Raw genomic sequence first — 18,518 nt, 5'->3', positions numbered from 1 at the left:
TCTTTTTAAATATTGTGGTTGCCAAAAATTAGAACACACTGTACTTTGTTTTCAAATGTTACATAACTAAACGCTTATGTTACGTGTTCGTTTACGTATGTTAAAAACTTAACCAAATAATGATTTAATATTTATTTAATAAAATCGAGTCTTACATTAATGATACTATTCTTGGCACTATTACTTTTTCTTTAATACTTATACTAAAATAATTTATTAAGATTTAATGAGCATTTCTAGTATATTCTGGTCATAGTCATGAAGTCGCATGCATCGTGGACTCTCCTGTGGCAGACCTCCAATCTTGCCTAACAGCCAGAATGTCTCCATCGCTCCTTTGCCCTGTAAAGTGCAGTACAAAATTAACTACCATAATATTAGTTTTATAAAAGGACAAAACTATGAGGAGTGGGAAAGAGCAGCAACACAATGCAGTACTACCACCATTGTTTAAACTCACACCATACACACGCAGTACAGTTTTATACTGCCTCATTTGACAAAATAAATTTTTATTAAGGAAAAAAAATGTATAAAAATTACTAACGTTCGATATTTCACGTGCTTGTCAAATATTTATAATATAATATGTAACTTTGTGAAAGGAGCTGTTCTGTCTCAGTGTTGCACTGTCCTACGACTCTACCTCACTGTCCTGTCCTTGTGTGAAACAGGCAATATGCGTCAGAATTATGAAATAATATTGCGGAACATCAACACTGGCGTATTCTGTTAGACAGAAGCCGCGCAAAATAAACAATTAATGCGGCGTCTACTATCACTAACAAAACATAGATTATGTAAAGATAAACTTAAAACAATTTGAAAATAGAAAGTATGTACGAGTATAATAATTTAGTAGTATATAGAAGGTATTTTACCGGTATGTCAATGATTCCTCTGGATTCAGTTTCGTATTTCCCAATAGAGTCCAAGGCGTGTTTTGTTGTTTGAGAAATGTGTATTTTCATTGCTGTAACAGGTTTACATCAAATTTAAATATTGTAAGTGATGTTGACATTACCTTTGTTTGAAATACGAGATATGTAGGGTTAGAATATGTCCCATAACTAGCACAAAGCTGGTAGTTCCCCTTAGGCTGATCAGTCTACCGATCAATCAGTCTAATGGTAATTTTTTATTTATTCTATGGACTCAATCGTCACAATGGGAATTTACCCTCTAAGCTTTGTCAAATGGCCTTCTTTCTTCTCTATTTTCTTATCCATCCCTTTCCTTATCCAACATAAATAAGAACTCATTTGTTGTTGCTAGCATGTCTCTTCGAACATAAAATACTTTCAATGAAGCGCTCGATCAAAAATACATATATTTGTTTATTGTATACTAGCGACTACGTCCGCGCGAAATAAAAAATAGAAAACGGGGTAAAAATTATCCTATGTCCGTTTCCTGGTTCTAAGCTACTTGCCCACCAATTTTCGGTTAAATCGATTCAGCCGTTCTTGAGTTATAAATAGTATAACTAACACGACTTTCTTTTATATATATAGATATAGATATTACTATTTAAAAAATGTTTACGTCAAATTTAACGGTAAATTCCACAATTTGCTACCCTTCGCTATCGGTTATACGTGTGTAATCCATCATAAACGGCGTTATGTTAACTGCATATCTATTAAAAGACCATTTATCAATCATGAATCACTAAATCAACTTATTCGATAAAACATCCTGTATGTTACACATCAAAAATATCAAGAGGGTATTGATAATATTTCCGTTATAGATTAAATTGTAGACGAAATAAAGATGACATAATGTATAAAAAAGTAAAGAGTCTTGACAAAAAAACATACACTATACAGCTACGAATTGGTGCAGAGTTTAATGGTTGGTTGGTGCAAATTTGGTAAACGTTTTATAAATTTACTTTATGTGTATAGACAATATTGGTCAATACTAAATGAATCTAGTTGAATTAAAAAACGGACTGGACAAGCCATGATTTATACTATTTAAAGAAAATATTCTAATACACACCTTCACCCGTGCTCTCCATTCTGCTAGCTGTATTAATAGTGTCTCCGAAGAGACAGTACCTCGGCATAGTTGTGCCGACCACGCCGGCCACACACGGCCCCGTGTTGATGCCCGCTCTGATTCTCAGCAACTCTTCAGGTCGATGCGGTACCCTTGCCCCTTCCAAACCACGCATCAACGACAGTGACATATCCGCTATCTCTGATGCATGTCGATTGCCTAAACCAAAACAAACATATATATTGCCATCTACATTTCATGTAGGCTTACAATTTTACCCAAGACTTCGCGCTTAAGGTTATAGGAGGGATGTAAGGAAGTCAAGAGCGGTGCACACCACTACAGCACTTTCTACCAACCGCAGAAGGCCTGACAACCATCTATACAGACTTACAGCTAACAGTGAGCGACCTTAACATTTGAACCTTGTCATGCGCACAATGATTTCTTACCATTTCTCTGAGGCAAACCAGATACGACCATATAAGCGTCGCCAATAGTCTCCACTTTGTATACATCGTATTGAATTATTTTTTCATCGAACAACCTGTAATTTTAATGGATATATCAGTTTTAACTCCAATACTAAATACAGTATTACATGTTTGCTATTCGTCGTGAGAATAAAACATTTATGACCCACCTGTACAACATATTTAACATATTAATAACCTCAATGGGTGTACTGGTAGCAGATATGTTAGTGAAGCCGACAATATCACTGAAGAAAATTGTGACCGCATCAAAGGATTCTGCGGGCACCGTTCTCTGAGCTCGGAGCCTCCTTATCACAGCCATAGGCAGCATACGAGACAAAAGAACATCACTCTTTCTCTTCTCAGCTACCAAACGCTGATTGCTCAGCTCTATTGACTCTGTAAATGTCTGAAAAAGATACATCATCATACTATTGGTTAATAAAAAAAAACTGATTGGCTATAGACCTATGACACTAAGGGAAAGAACACGTTAAATGGCACGTCACTCATCAATAAACGTTGAAATAGCATTACTATTGCCTCTTACTTTCGCTTGATTTTGTTTTGTCAATCTTACTTTATCATTTAACGTCCGACCCTAAAATAGCCCTAAAATAGCGTAAAAGCCAACATTTTTGGGATCATTGTTTGTACCGAAATTATAATACCTTCACAACACATTTCTAGAAATGAAAAAAAGTTCAGATATTTACGTAGTGCTTGTAAAAGTGTTCCCTTGATTTTTCCATCGGATATTTCCATTTTATCAAAATCCTATGCCTTAAAATATTGAAACCTAGTATGCCTTGCACTTTATCTGTTTATTGGTGCAAGTAATACGTCACGAAATTATCTGAAGTAGACATAAGCTTATTAAAGAAGCCACAAATCAAAAAGACGTTATCATCTAGAAATTCAAATAAGTAAAATCTCGAGCGTGATAACATAAGCTCGAGACACGTGTCATTACTTCTTAGACAATATGTTTTTTAGGCAGAGGAATGGCTCAGGAGAATGGTTTTTTTAGAATCTCGTTATTTTTAAAACTAAAATAATTAAACATTTGGCATTTAGCAATCAATGTTTTTTTCATTTTGTTGGAATACAATTTAAACATTAAAAATATCAAAAGTTCACCTGGCAATACAACATTCTTTAAACGTATCAAACCCGATCGGTAAAAAAATAACGTTCGCCTTGGCCACCTACTCGTACCAACAAATCCGTTCACTTATTAGTGAATAGTCAATGAAGTGTCATTGACTATTTGCTCTATTCTTCCTTCCTATTATAACAGGATGTTCTAAAATTGTCATGTCCTAGTTCAAGTCATGCTCACATAGTCACTACTAAATTATTTAATTCATACTCTATACTATACTACTATATACTATATATATACTATTATAAAGGGGAAAGATTTGTTTGTTTCCATTGAATAGGCTCCGAAATTACTGTACCACTTTAGGGAAGCTACACGGAATACATAAGCTATATTTATTACTATATTTTTTTATTCCCCGAGGATAAAGTCGCCTGCAAATGCTAGTAAATAATATAATTTATAGCGACTTGTTTTCATACTACATCAAGGTCTTTAGGAAATGTCAATAACTCCGCCTTTCTATAGTTTTATTGAAACAGATGCGTGTTAACTAAATAATAATTATGACGTGAATTTCGTAAAGTTAACAACAGATGTCAAAATACAATAGCGATTTTAACTTTTACTTTCTTTTTGTTGTAATATTAGTCTGTACTATAGATTCAAAATTAATGTCTTTTAGGGCGTTTAAATATTTTATTTTATTACGTATTTCGGAGATTATACCATTGTTTTGACTATATTTTTCTGGATCTAGAATTTTGACTCTCTCTCCTCTCTGAAATTAATATAATTTTGAACATGTATTAAAAACATATAAATTAATATCTTTTGATAGCGCTTCCGTCAAAAATACCTAATAATTTAGTATCCTATGTGTTCTTCCAGACTATATATTTCACATCTATGTCAAATTCCTCAAGATCCGTTGCTCCGTTCCGGGAATACCGTCTAACAAACATACATCCATCTAAACTTTCGCATTTATAATATTAATATTAAGTAAGAAGTTAGGTTAAAAAACATAGTAATGTATGAATGGGGAGAATGTGAACTAGTAATTATGTAAGTCATACAAAATATAATGAAATATATATTACTAGCTTTTACCCGCGACTCCGTCCGCGCGGAAAAAAAATAGAAAACGGGGTAAAAATTATCCTATGTCCGTGTCCTGGTTCTAAGCTACCTGCCCACCAATTTTCAGTCAAATCAATTCAGCCGTTCTTGAGTTATAAATAGTGTAACTAACACGACTTTCTTTTATATATATAGATATATTTAATAAAAAAGTTGTCAGCAACGGCCAGATAATACCAACGGAAAGGCTGCACATATTAAAATCTAAACCTACCTCTGAGTCATATGAGGCTATAAATTGATTTACTTACGCGCAATTTCTTCCAATACACCTTGTACCAGAAAACATTGCATAGCTGAAGGCTCAGTATCACTTCATCTCTCGAACTGATCGGACGTTAACCATGAAGGCGAATAAATTAGTCATACAAGCGTTCGCAGTCATTTTACTACTCCAACTTGTCGATTCTAAATCAACTTTCGACATTCCTAGTTTAAGGAGTGACCCTTTAAAGGAATTAAGTGAAGATATAAAGTGGTTGATACCAGTGAGAGTTAAACGTAGTGCTATAGTGTATAACAGATGTCCTATAGGCTATAAAAGATTGCCGCCACCCATAACTTGTATGAGATGTGATTTGTAAGTATTTAATTTACCCTACTTTTTACGATAATTAAAACTCACGACCACAATCAAGAAGTAGTTTTTTTTTAATTTTTCAACTTAGATTTTTTTTGTTTTTAAACAAATTGTCAAGTAATTTCAACTTAATAAAATTCTTTATATCCAAATACCGACTAAGCTTAAAGGTTGAATGACTTGAATTTAAGGGGATTGAACCCAAGATCTTAAAAAAAACTTGATCTTTACTACTGTACTGTGTAAAGATTACAATGCTCATTTGTTATTGGGACTGACAGGACGATGTTTAAATCAAATTAATTGATCTTTGAAAAACCGACGTCAGTATGTTTCTAGGCTTTAATTTAATTGAGCATCCGATGACCTATTCTTTTAATTCATATGTTATTCCTTGTCACATACAGTTAGGGAATGTCAGGACTAAATCTCGAATACTTTTGTGTCATATAAATTGAAATTTATATTTAAACAATGTCTCTTCGTTTGTGCGACTTCCAATTACAGACTTAAAATAAAATGACAATAAAGATAACGTAGACATTGTGCAAAGACATTTAAACCAAACATTGTACAACTAAATAATATTTAGATATACTAGAGTCAACGGCGACCCGTAAAAGAAAATCGGCACGGGCCGCCGTTTCTAGCCTAGTGAAGTTAAAAGGTAATCAAATAAACATTGACACGTACAGTTAAAGGATAAGTTAAGACAAAACAATTAAAATTCCTTCCACACAATCTTAACGGTTGGCATTCTACAATCGCAGTTTTTAACACATCTTCCTGTCCTACAAAATTGCCTTGGAATCAAATCTGTCACCTGCGGTGCGGTAAGCTGATACGACATGGAACCTTCAGACAAAAAGCCTAAGGATAGGAAGGGGAGGAGGAAGGAAATTATTAACTTTGTGTCCGTCCCCTTCTTCGTCTATTAAAGGTAGGCAACGCATCTGAAATTGTGGATGTCTATGGACAGCGGTCGCTTCGCTCTTTCGGAGAATTCAGGTGGCCGTTCACTTTTTGTCACCTTTAGATATAAAAAACTCTGAAAAACTCTGTTTTTATGGAAGATGGTAGCAATAAAACAAGGCTTGTGTTATTGTTATAAAGGCATATGACGGTAAACAAATGAATTGCGTATACTACTTGACTAGGATTTTACCGCTGCCATACAAACTCATTGAACAAAACGCAAAACTTTTCCATTTCACACCTGTCTTCTATATGGTCGTGGTATTGCACCGGTTGAGTGGGCCATTCGTGCAACAGTTACGGACTCTACCACTGTAAAAATATATATGCTAAAGATTTAAGAGAGACGAAACCGAACAATCGCAGTTATATACACAAAAAATATTGTATTTTCAAGATGAGTAATGTAAACGGGGTAATACTTAATGAGTTGTTTTTATAAAATCGCGCCTTTTGCACACGTTTTTTGTCAGTTTGTTTGTAGAACATCTTCAAGATCGCGTCGTGATCGCTAATATGTGTCACCTTGAATTAGACATAAAAGGTCAAGAACACAAAGTGGCTTTTTTTTCTACGATAATAATTATTCTTGACGGATTTATCTATTCTACTAGCTGTCGCCCACGACTCCATCCGCGCGGAATTAAAAACAAACATAATAAATAGCCTATGTGTTCTTCCAGACTATGTTCTACATCGTTGCTAAATTTCATCAAGATCCGTTGACCTGTTTCGGAGATACCTTCTAACAAACATCCATCCATCCATGTAAAAACTAAAAATTAGCATTTATAATATTAGTAAGATTGTAAAGAAAGAAATACATGTTTACGAGTAAATTAAAAAAACATAAGATCAAACATTTTAAGTAAAACTATTGTAATATTAACATGGAAATTGAAGACGGAATAAGACGGTGATGAATCACATTTGTATGTCGTAATCGGGCTTCTAATCTTTCAAATATTTGCCGAGTATCGGCGCCATCGTAAATTATCGATAAGTTAACATATTATCTAAATAGAAAGAAAATGACTCACACGATCAAAATTTTAGGTCGCAACATACTTAATCTAATAAGATTACACTTTCCCACATATTTTATAACTTTCGCTTTATATTATTTTTGAACACAAGTTAGAAAGATTTAAACTAAGATTTTTATATTCTTAGCTGTCCGTTGTCGTCCGAAGTAGTGGAGAACGGAGTGTGGTTAGCGTTACCAGGCATCCGAATAAAGCCTAATAGGTAGGCTTTTTGATTGCGTATCCGGCCAAAATAAACGGTGTCCGAGTTGTCCGGCTTTTGTTAGGCTTTTTACATTTCATAAACGAGAGTGTACCTATTAATACTGAGACAAAATTCTAAATAATACAGGGTGTCCGACCTTTCTACCCAAATATCCGACCAAACTGGCTGGTCTGTCCGGCTAATAGGTTTGGCGACCTGGCAACCCTACTTGTATTTATAAATATATCGCAATAGAACGGAGTGTGGTGATAATTCGTAAACATTACTTTGTTTGTACGATGTAGTGAAACTTTGTAAGTAACAATGCCATATCATACTGTACCATACAAGTACCATATTCTGTTCTATCTTAGACATATAATAAGTTAAGCATAGTTTTCTTTATTATGCAGTTGATGAAAGCGATTACATCATGTCAAAATGAATATTTCATTCACTGCGCTAAAACAAACAAGCAACAGCTTTACTCTCTGAAATAATAGAGTTTAGAAAACATTTACTTTGTGACAATAGGTTTTTATTTCATTGTACGTACATTAAAATACGTCGTGCATGTATTAAATAAGATAAGGAAAATAAATTCAGAAAAACATGTATAAGTAGAGATGAACGTTAATTGAATAAAAATTGAATGATTGTCATTGCGAACAAAACATTTCTTCGTCTTCCCTGAACAGGGAATTCCCCCATGTCTATTTCTAGTGCGAGTTTTTCTCATTAATTAATAGATGGCGTTAGCGTACATTAGTATTGAACTCGCACTATACACTCTGATCTCAATTCAATTTATATAATAGTCTCAGTTGAATCGCTAAAAACAATAATGATATATTAAACTTTGTTTTTTATTTAATGTTAAACGTTTTTTTTCTGTTTTCAGGTACGAAGCGCGAACAGGAGAGTCATGTTGATAGAATACCAAATAGATTGTATTACAAATTAAAGACTGATCGTTTATTTATAAGTTAGATCAAGTTTTAACTATCAACAAAAAGATGGCGCTGACGACAACGAAAGGGATCTACTTTAAAATGTTACATCAGTGCAGTGACCTAGGCCTAGAACGAATATTTGTGACAATCGCCATTGTACGTCATCAGGAAAATTTGTATTAAAATTTGTGTAGCTCCTTTAGATTGTAAACTACACCAAAAATCTCATACTTATTTTGAGATAATTGACGACGAAAGTACGAAGGCAATTATTACGAAATATTTATGGTAGGTCAACAGAAAAATTCTTGACAATTCTCCTCCAATATTGAACATGAAACATCGACTACATCATCATCAGCTAATCGAAGACGTTTAAACAAAACTATCAAACTTTGCAATCACATTACATCAACATTTAAATCATATACGTCATATATGTTTACGCTAATACGCCAATTGAGAAATGAAAACTGAAAAAAAAAATAGATACTATTTTCACTCCCAAAGGGGTAGTGATGGATTTCAATTTGGAACAATGCTGACATACCTCTTAGGGATTTCAACCTTTAGAAAGAAAGAAAGAAAGAAAGAAAAAACATTTATTACCACTCAATAAAAAAATACAATCAAAAAAGAAAAAACATACACATACAAGGCACAAAGTGTGGCAAAAGGAAGCCAGCTTTAATTGTTATGGGCAGTAAAAATAGATATATAAGTACTTAGATAATAGAGATAACTTGTACCAATCATCCATCCATCCATCCATCTAAACATTCGCATTGATAATATTACAAAGATAAATAGTTTTCTAAGTAAGTAATTTAAAAATTAAATTCACAGAGTAAATTAAAATTACGATCGAAAGATATATATTATTATTGTACCTATTAGAAAGATAACGGATATATTACATCAAACTTGCCATATTTAATTTATTTTTCAATGAAATATATAAGCCATGTCACGCATTGGCAACTTCTAGGATATGATTGTACGTTAATCACGATGTGTTTTTTCATTATATATCTATTATTTGTGTTTATATAAATAAAAATATTTACCTACATGTGTAAATAAACATTTTTTTTTTTACATTTTATGTTACTTTTTGTATTACATTTTCTATTCCTAGAGTTCGTGTTAGGATCAGAAAGTCGTATTGACTAAAATTTAAAAAAATCAATGTTGCCATTGTAATATATGTAATCGTACTCGTGCGTGTTAAAATATTTTGTATTAATAATATTATGTAATTATTATTACCTTGTTACATAAAATATAAACTTTAACAATAAATCTGACTTGCAAATATACGTATGAGTAGCACTTGTTATTTCATCTTTAGAGATTGACACTTTTTTATGTTATCAAATTCGAACCCAATGTGGCTAAGTATTGGCGCTTCAAAACTCTAGTCAAATCTTCAAAAATTTTAATTTTTCTATTTGATATTGTATGTATATCTCCGATTTATATTCTGTAACTAGCTGTCGCCCGCGACTCCATCCACGCGCAGTTAAAAAAAATGGGGGGAGGTATGAAAAAATAGATGTTGGCCGATTCTCAGACCTAATGGATATGCTCACAAAATTTCATGAGAATCGGTCAAGCCGTTTCGGAGGAGTTCAAGTTCGAAACCCGTGACACGAGAATTTTATATATTAGATTTACAATATGTATATAATTGTGTTTTTATAAATAAAACTTCGCAACTTCCATGTTTCTTTTTTATTTTTCCTGTACTGGACGGTAGAAAAGTAAGTGTTTCAACATACAAAAACTTGTACCGTCAGCATTCAATGGAAATTCTGAAGGAAATTTAAATATTTTTCTACATATAGTACAGAAAATGTGTTAATTTTGAAGAAACATCAAATAATATTAACGCGGTAAAAGTCACACTACTTTATAAATGTTTTAAACTTGATACGGAGTCAAAAGTAAAGTTGAAATTGTCCAAAATTACTCCTAGAATTGACCCAATTTGTGACAAGAAACAAGTTAAATATAAAGATAAGGTATTTCTTTTGACAGGGCATTAGTTTCCTTTTATCAGATGAAAAACCCTTTTATTTCCACAGTCAATTTTAGTTTTATTTCGGGGCTTCAATTTGTTACTAAAGAGGTTTGCTGCCATTTGGGAACTTTAAAACAGATTCTTGTAGTTAAAAGTTTGACAAACCTTGCTATACGGTTTCACGACCATTGTCTATGAAAAAATATATTCTTCAGTCAGTCGGGTAAAACAAAATTGGATGTATTTCCAATGTTTAATTTAAACCTCGTCAAGGTGCTCCAACAAAACATTAATAAGATAAATCTAGAAGGTTGATGTAGATAAATAATAATTATTCTAGTCTACATTTCCATTACAGTCGTTGTCGTCAGCTTTTTCACACGGAGGCACTCGAGCATATTCTAAGTTAGGGGGTGACTAGAGCTTAGTCAACTACGCGACTCACTGCGGACTATTGCTGGCTACTATCGTGCGATTCCAAAAAAAACTAAGATATTAAATGAAACCATTTATAGTCAAAATACGTCGAGAGTGAATCATTATTGCTTTATTCTTTTTACTGCTTTCCTCGGGGTGTTTTGGAACGGATTTAGTAAGTGTTCAGCAGTCGTGTTCGCTAGACGTGCAGTAAAAATGGCAATTTATAAACAAATACTGTTAATCTTGTCTTGTTCGTTAATATTGTGTTCGTCTTTTAAACTTATCACTTCTGACTTACCAAATCTAAGAAATGGCGAATCACTTGGATTCATAAATACTTTAACGCAATATCCAGAGTTGGCTAGAAAGAGTCTAGTCAAACGTGCTGCTATAACTGTTAATAAATGCCCACAGAATTTCAAAAGAGTCTACGCCGGTGGATGTATTCCTTGTGAAAGGTGAGCAAACTAAATTACCAAAAATAAGCCAAAATAACTGAGTTCATAATTAAAATAATCTTTTCGCACCTTTGTCGTGTACTAATGTAATTTATTTTTCAGTGGACATAATCTTAACACCAAATTTAATTTTGCATAGTTTCTTAATCGTTTAGATGATGGTAGATCCCTTTCATTATCATTGAAAACTTCAGACAAAACGTTATAATTTTGAATAATAGAATTGTAATGATAAACATGTATATTTTTTTCTTTCAGTTACAAAGAGAAAGTTGACAAACACATTTCCTGTTCGAATTCAACAAACGTATGAAAACTCAGGAATACAACAAACGGATAAGGAAACATAATTTGAAGATTAAAAAATCAAATTGAGGAAGAAAGAAGATTTTCGCTTACAATTTTAATTATATATTTTCAATTATAAATGTGATATTATTTAAACGTATAATTAGTGCATTATTACCCGTTAGTAGAGATCCAGCCAAAGTAACACTCGATTAGCGATATAGCTACTAGAAAAACAAATATGTAAAACTACTAGCTATCGCCCGCGACTCGGTCCGCGGGGAATTAAAAAAAAACTTGATTAGTGTTAAGAGTAGCCTATGCGTTCTTTCAGACGATGTCCTACATGTGTGCCAAATTTCATCAAGATCCGTTAAGCCGTTTTGGAGATACGTAGCAACAAAAAATCATCCATATATACATCTAAACATTCGCATTTATAATATTAGTAGAAGTTCAGCATACATAATGCCATCCACATCGCCGAGAACCGCACAGAGTGGAGTACCACCCTTCGCGAGATGGTCAAGAGGAGAGTTCACGACCCTCAGGAGTGAGGAAACGATGTGCAGAGAGAGAGAGACATATCTCGTAATTTTTTATCATCATCAGCTCACTATACGTCCCCAGTATGGGGCTCGGAGCCGACCCAAGTCAGGGGTGACTACCGACGCTCAATTTTTTATTATTATCATGATATATTTCCTAGCACAGAAATTCTAACAGTAATGCCACACGACCGTTTAGTTTGTACAGCTGTAGCTGGCACTTATGCACGTGTGGCATCGCTCTAATATTAACGTACCTGGATAGTCCATATCGTATGCCTGAGAAGTAGGATGAGTATGGGCGAGGCCAGCAGGACTACGATCAGAACTGCCACACCGATACCAAGAGTTCTTCGAGCCGACCATACTTCGTGACTTGCCGATGCTCTACAAACAAATCATCCCAAGTCTCATTATGTCATTAATTAAAGCTTTCAGCGGCTTGTTGTCGCCAATAAAAAATTATTCCGACAGCACCCTAACTGCTTAAAGTTATCCGTGTACGGCGGCCTTATGTTACTAGAAATACAATACAATGTTACATAACATGTTACGCATCGATGAAAATCTGACCGTAGAAGGCGACGTTTCCAAAATAATTTTAAATTACCGCTATTCATTAACAACTCACTGTATTCTAAAGAACTTTGAGTAATAAAGGCATAATACATGTAAGTACTCGTAAAAAACCGATATACAAATTCCATGACTTCAAGAATGTGAGTCCTCTTAAAATAGGTCAGTATGCGTAATATTAAACAACAAATTGGAAAACCCAAACAGTATTAATAAATAATAACTATAAGGGTTCAATTAGTCACGGATTTACCCAAGCTAAGAAAATATAGTTTTGGATTTAACTACCTCGGCAAGATCTGCAAGTTATTAAATATTGGAGTCATAATACATATAGTATACTACTGTCTAATTCCTATCCTCTCTATCTCTTCTTTGTCTTTTTTATTTTTTATTTTGCTTGCTCTTTTTAAAATAATGGAATCGGTAAAATACTTCATGTTGGTTGAAAAATAAATCGAAATCATTATAAGATTCAAACTTTACTCGACTCGTGGTTAAGTACGAGCCCATGTCTGCGATATCTGAGGACATTCCACTGCGGGTGAAGGAAAGCGTTCACGGGTAAACTACCCTGGCATCTCTTTATGACCGCCGTTACCTAAATTATATTGTGCGCAGCGTTTCGTGCGAAATTGCGAGCCGCCATTATGTATGAAAGGCAGTGTACCTGATAACGTTCCAGAGAACTTGTTGTATTTTTTTTAAATCTCTTAAAGAATTCTCCGCGCTATCCTTATTGCTTATCGCCCACTGTCTGACACTGTCAATGGTCACGTTACCGTTGAGATGAAGTGCCTCAGTGTTATTGAAACTGAAAATATAAATGTTAATTGTCATTGCACATTATAAAGAATGTTTATATTCTTGGTATACTATACACACCTAATGTACAATCTAAGGACGTTTATTTTCTACCTAATTTTGTTTCGTAGTGGGAAGCAAAATAAATTCTTTGACTACTTACATTAAGCCAACATTTTCCATCATCTTCACCTCCTCCATTAGACTCTCCAGTTCCAGATATTGTGTGACTGTCTGCATGTGGTCCTTTCCTGACGCCAGATGTACCAGCATCTCAGCAACCATCTGCATGTCCAACTTCTCCGCGGTGGACGCATAGATGGATAGCATCAGGACTAAAGACAGTTCCTCCATTGCTCTCAACAACTCTGAACCAGCTGAAAGTTGCCTGAAAACATAAATTATATTTAATTTTTGGTAACTAATTTTTTCATAATGGCGATGCTCGAGTGAATTTTAATATCAATGTATAAAATCTATAAGTAAATTTGATTATCAAAAAGCCACAGTCAAGGCAAGACAATATTGCAGTCATAGAAAGTATACGAGTACAAGGATATTAATAACTATTTAAATGAAAGAATTGTTGAAATGTCTTTTTAACTATCTACTGCTGGCTTTAAAAATTATCATTATGAAAACCTAATATAGGTATAAATCTTAGCAAGTTAATAACGATACTCATCATCTCCTTGACCTTGTCCCACCTACGTAGGGTTGGTGCACCAGGTTTCCGTCCTCCAAATGAATCTGTCTGCCGTCATCTCCATTGTTACCCCCTTCTTGATCACGTCATCTTTCATGCAATCCATCCATCCCTTCCTAGGCTTCCCTCTACCGGTGTACCCCTCCACACTCATACTTAACGTTCTCCTTGCCACATGCGATTCTTCCCTCCTCATAACATGCCCATACCACGCTAACCTTTTACTTCTCAATTTTTCTACTACCGGTGTTACTTTCAGACTTCCTCTAATATACTCATTTCGTATCCTATCCACTCTTGTTACACCACACATCCATCTTAACATTCGCATTTCCGCCACATATACTCTCTTTTCATCCGTCCCTTAACAGCCCAACATCCATACATGATGACAGGTCTTACGATAGTTTTGTAAATTTTCCCCTTTATTTTGAGGGAAATTTGTGATTCGTATATTATAATAAGTTAATAACGATACTAATTTAACAAAGTTGTCATACTTTTATCGTGTAATTATCAAAAGTATGCAGCATAAAATAAAAATGCAACACTAAGGCTGTGCAGTGCATGAGTCACAACTTTAAGAAAAGTATCGGACGCCGCGAGCACGCCTTTTGACTCATCAGATATGAACCGAACAGGAAGATTCTAACACATTCCTCAGTGAAATTTAATAATTAACATACATTTTATGTGTCCCGATCTTGAGGTCGAGTGACCGCAAAATAATTGGTGACCGACTCATTGTTGACTAAGTCTCTATTTCCCTTAATGTTTGAATTTTTATATTACTAATAGATTATACAAGGTGTCTTTCGTATCATATCGAATTAATATTTTTTAACAAGATTATAAATGAATAACAAATACCTACTATATATACAAAGTTACACGAAGATTATTCGTGAGATCCTATGCTGGAAACATTCCTTCAAAACATACTGTATATCATATGAATATCATACTGTATAAATATCATATACTAGCTTTTACCCGTGACTCCGTCCGCGCGGAATAAAAAATAGAAAACGGGATAAAAATTATCCTATGTCCGTTTCCTGGTTCTAAGCTACCTGCCCACCAATTTTCAGTCAAATCGATTCAGCCGTTCTTGAGTTATAAATAGTGTAACTAACACGACTTTCTTTTATATATATAGATAGATGTTATTCCTTCTTTATAAAACTGATATATCATTTTATATGAAAGTTTGGCAATGGAAACTTATAATATTGTTTAAGAAAGAACGTCACTATCAGGTACTTCTCCAGCTTGTCTTCTCATTCTGGGATAAGCTTAATTCAGGCTTGAAAATAGTTCAATTTAGCAAATTGACATTTGCGAATGCGGCTAAATTTGTAAGGTGGCAAAAAAGTGGTCCATTTTATGTCATGTCATTTTAATTTATTGTCATGTGCCTGATTTTATTTGTGTATATTTTTAAATAAATGCTATAAAAATATCTTAATAGAAATTTGCATTTAACTTATAATATTCGACTGCAAAAAACCGTTTTCTCACGCGAAAAAGCTTATTAAGAGCTTACTGTACTTTTAAAATTATTTAGGTTATCAAAATTGAATCAAAATCGATGCGTCTGAGTAACAACCTTGCTAAACAACCTTCATATAATTATTATTATTCAAATTATTTAATCAACAAATTCATCTCAATTATTTAAATATGAAGGTCGAATATAAGGCAGTTGTGTGAGGTGACTGTCCGAATAACTGTAGTTGTACCAGATGAATACCAAGAGCAAACAAAACTGGTAACAGAGAATGACTCACGACGTTTAAAACCGCAAGCATATTAATGCTATTAAAGGTAATTATTTATTTTACAAAATCATTACTTAATTAATGACAGTAACATATTTTATGACAATAATTTTCTTGTGTTCATTCACAACATTCTCTCCTCATATTCCTATCCCTTAAATATTTATTTTATCTGTCAATTCTCATAAATACCAAGAAACCATCTTACGTGGCTTATGTACCATTACGGATATAACAATTATGTACAGTTACAAAGTATATATTTACGTCACGGCGTAAATAAAGATCCTTTTGCATTTAAGATGCTCATTAATAATTTATTTCTCAACTCCTCCATGTTCCGTATACTACCAATTTGCGACCTTTACTTTATTTTCGAGATAAAACAACAGGTACATTTCTTTACCCTGAGTCTCTAAAACAATTATCCACTCTCTTAGATTATACAAATGTAGAAGTGACATTTAGAATTTGATTACTCTTTCTTCAGGGTCTTGGGGTCTTATTAATTTGAATTAGTTTCCAAACTAACCAAGGAGAATGTGGCGTTCCAAAGTGGTCCTTAGCCTCCGACAATAAGTCTCCTTTTGCGGTCCCACGCCACCTCGACCTAGTCCGGGACTTGGAACTGGAGACCAAAATATATTTACTTAGTTATAAATATTCTTACCGCCACAACGGAGATACTGTTGATTTGATATTCCTTGTCATATAGAGTAAGAGAACAGAATTAATCTGCTCGTAGACCGACATCCTCTTGAAGGGAATGTATTGTTGGTGATCCCTAAAATAAAGAAAGATTACGGTAAAACTGAGTTATGACTAAAGCAAAATCATCGATTTGCGTGAATAAATTAGTTGTGACTCAGAATCAATTAGAAATAGTGTAGAGGAAAACGTAAGTAGTGCCTAGAACAAGGTAAGGTGACAATGTTGGAAATAAAATTCCATCATGTTACGTATCTTCGTAAATCATTGCGTAACAAATTATATCATAAGGCTAAACTATTCTTAGCTGACTTGATATTGGTTGAGGTTAATCATTACATGGACATAACAACTATGGGTTTCGACAGCAGTTACACTTTTATTAACGTACTAGCTGTCGGCCGTGACTCTGTCCGCGCGGTTCGTAGATTTACCATAGCAGCGCAATCTATTGATTACTTACTCAACCCAGTCGAAAGGTATCGACATCTGTTAGAATCATTTGGAGTTAACAGATAATTGTGACTGTCAAATAATAACAGACAAATAATTAGCAATAAATTAAAATTGCGACTATAATTTGAGATTTAAACTATCCTATCTCTCAAGTTGGATCGAACTGCACATGGTGTGCGAATTTTATTATAATCGATTAAGTGGTTTAGGAGTCCATTGAGGACAAACATTGTGACACGAGATTTATATATATTAAGATATCGTGGGCTCTGTTCTTTCAAAGATAATGTAAGGGATGACGACATATCAATAGAATTATCACAGTGCGGCATTCGAAACCCACATTAATGTTTATAGATATTAGTGAATCCTTACTTCTTACTAATGTTATGAATGTGAAAATTTTGATGGATGGATGTTTGTTAGTTCGAAAGGGCTTAACGGATCTGGATAAAAGGGACAAAGATAGATTACTGTCTTAAATAACAGATAAGTTACAACTTTTCTTTATTCCGCGCAGACGAAGTCGCGGGTAAAATCTGGTTAGTTATATATTTTACATAATTTGAAATTCGAATATGCAATTTATATTTCTTGGGTTTTTAACATTTCGATTCAAAGATGTCAAGTTTAAGTAATTATACTACTGCCAATACTTTCGTACCAAAACTCTTTCATTCTTAATGAAAAAAAAAACATACTTCATTTTTAAACGACTGTTTCAGCAGTAATCTCTAATTAAAAGTATCTATTTTGACTGATTTTACATCATGTTTGTTTTATACAATCAACCTTTAATCCTAATTCAAGAAAATTCCAAACAAGTTGTCACAATCTTGTCAATTTTAAAGTCTTTTGCTCTTAATATGTAAGGGAAAGTGTTAAATTTTATTAACAATAAGAACTATTTAATTTATTACAGTTATGAGTTGTAGAAAAAACTTACTGCACGCTCTTCCTAGAGTTGCTGCGTGAAAACAAATTCTCTGTTGAAAATAAAAAAAAGTGTACAATGGTAACATAATCAGAGTACGTGTGAATTCATCAGTGGGAACACACGGTTACTCAATGCTTAATCTATTTACGGCAATACACATTAATATTCAAGTCATTCAACTCATGAGGTCATAGCGTTTACGTAGCGGTACGCAAGGTCACTTGATGACCTACTTATATACGTCATAGGATTGACGTCACACACCTTTTTGTCACTTAACCAACCTTAATGCGACGAATATCCACTGCTTCTACTGTTAATTTCAAAATAGTTGCACTGGATCT

General features: G+C 33.7%; 1 protein-coding gene across 2 annotated transcripts; it reads right to left on the bottom strand.

Moving 5' to 3' along the window:
- Positions 1-160: 160 nt before the first annotated feature.
- LOC106712163 (atrial natriuretic peptide receptor 2) lies at positions 161-18,217 on the bottom strand. 2 transcript variants are annotated; one of them, XM_045680632.1, is made up of 10 exons: positions 18,184-18,217; positions 16,744-16,857; positions 13,750-13,974; positions 13,453-13,596; positions 12,464-12,593; positions 2,651-2,892; positions 2,460-2,554; positions 2,008-2,226; positions 882-973; positions 161-342 (listed from the first exon to the last, which is right to left on the bottom strand). In XM_045680632.1, exons 2-10 carry the CDS (start codon positions 16,824-16,826, stop codon positions 217-219), a joined length of 1,356 nt encoding a protein of 451 aa, XP_045536588.1. In that variant the 5' UTR covers positions 16,827-16,857; positions 18,184-18,217; the 3' UTR covers positions 161-216. The 2 variants fall into 2 exon arrangements, with proteins under 2 accessions (XP_045536588.1, XP_045536589.1); XM_045680633.1 differs by lacking the exon at positions 18,184-18,217 and having other exon boundaries at positions 16,606-16,814.
- Positions 18,218-18,518: the final 301 nt, after the last annotated feature.

Source organism: Papilio machaon, chromosome 13 (assembly GCF_912999745.1).
Source record: "Papilio machaon chromosome 13, ilPapMach1.1, whole genome shotgun sequence".
In the NCBI taxonomy this organism is placed as follows: Eukaryota; Metazoa; Arthropoda; class Insecta; order Lepidoptera; family Papilionidae; genus Papilio; species Papilio machaon.
Note: the sequence above shows the minus strand (reverse complement) of the source record. Positions and strands in the feature narration are given on the sequence as shown.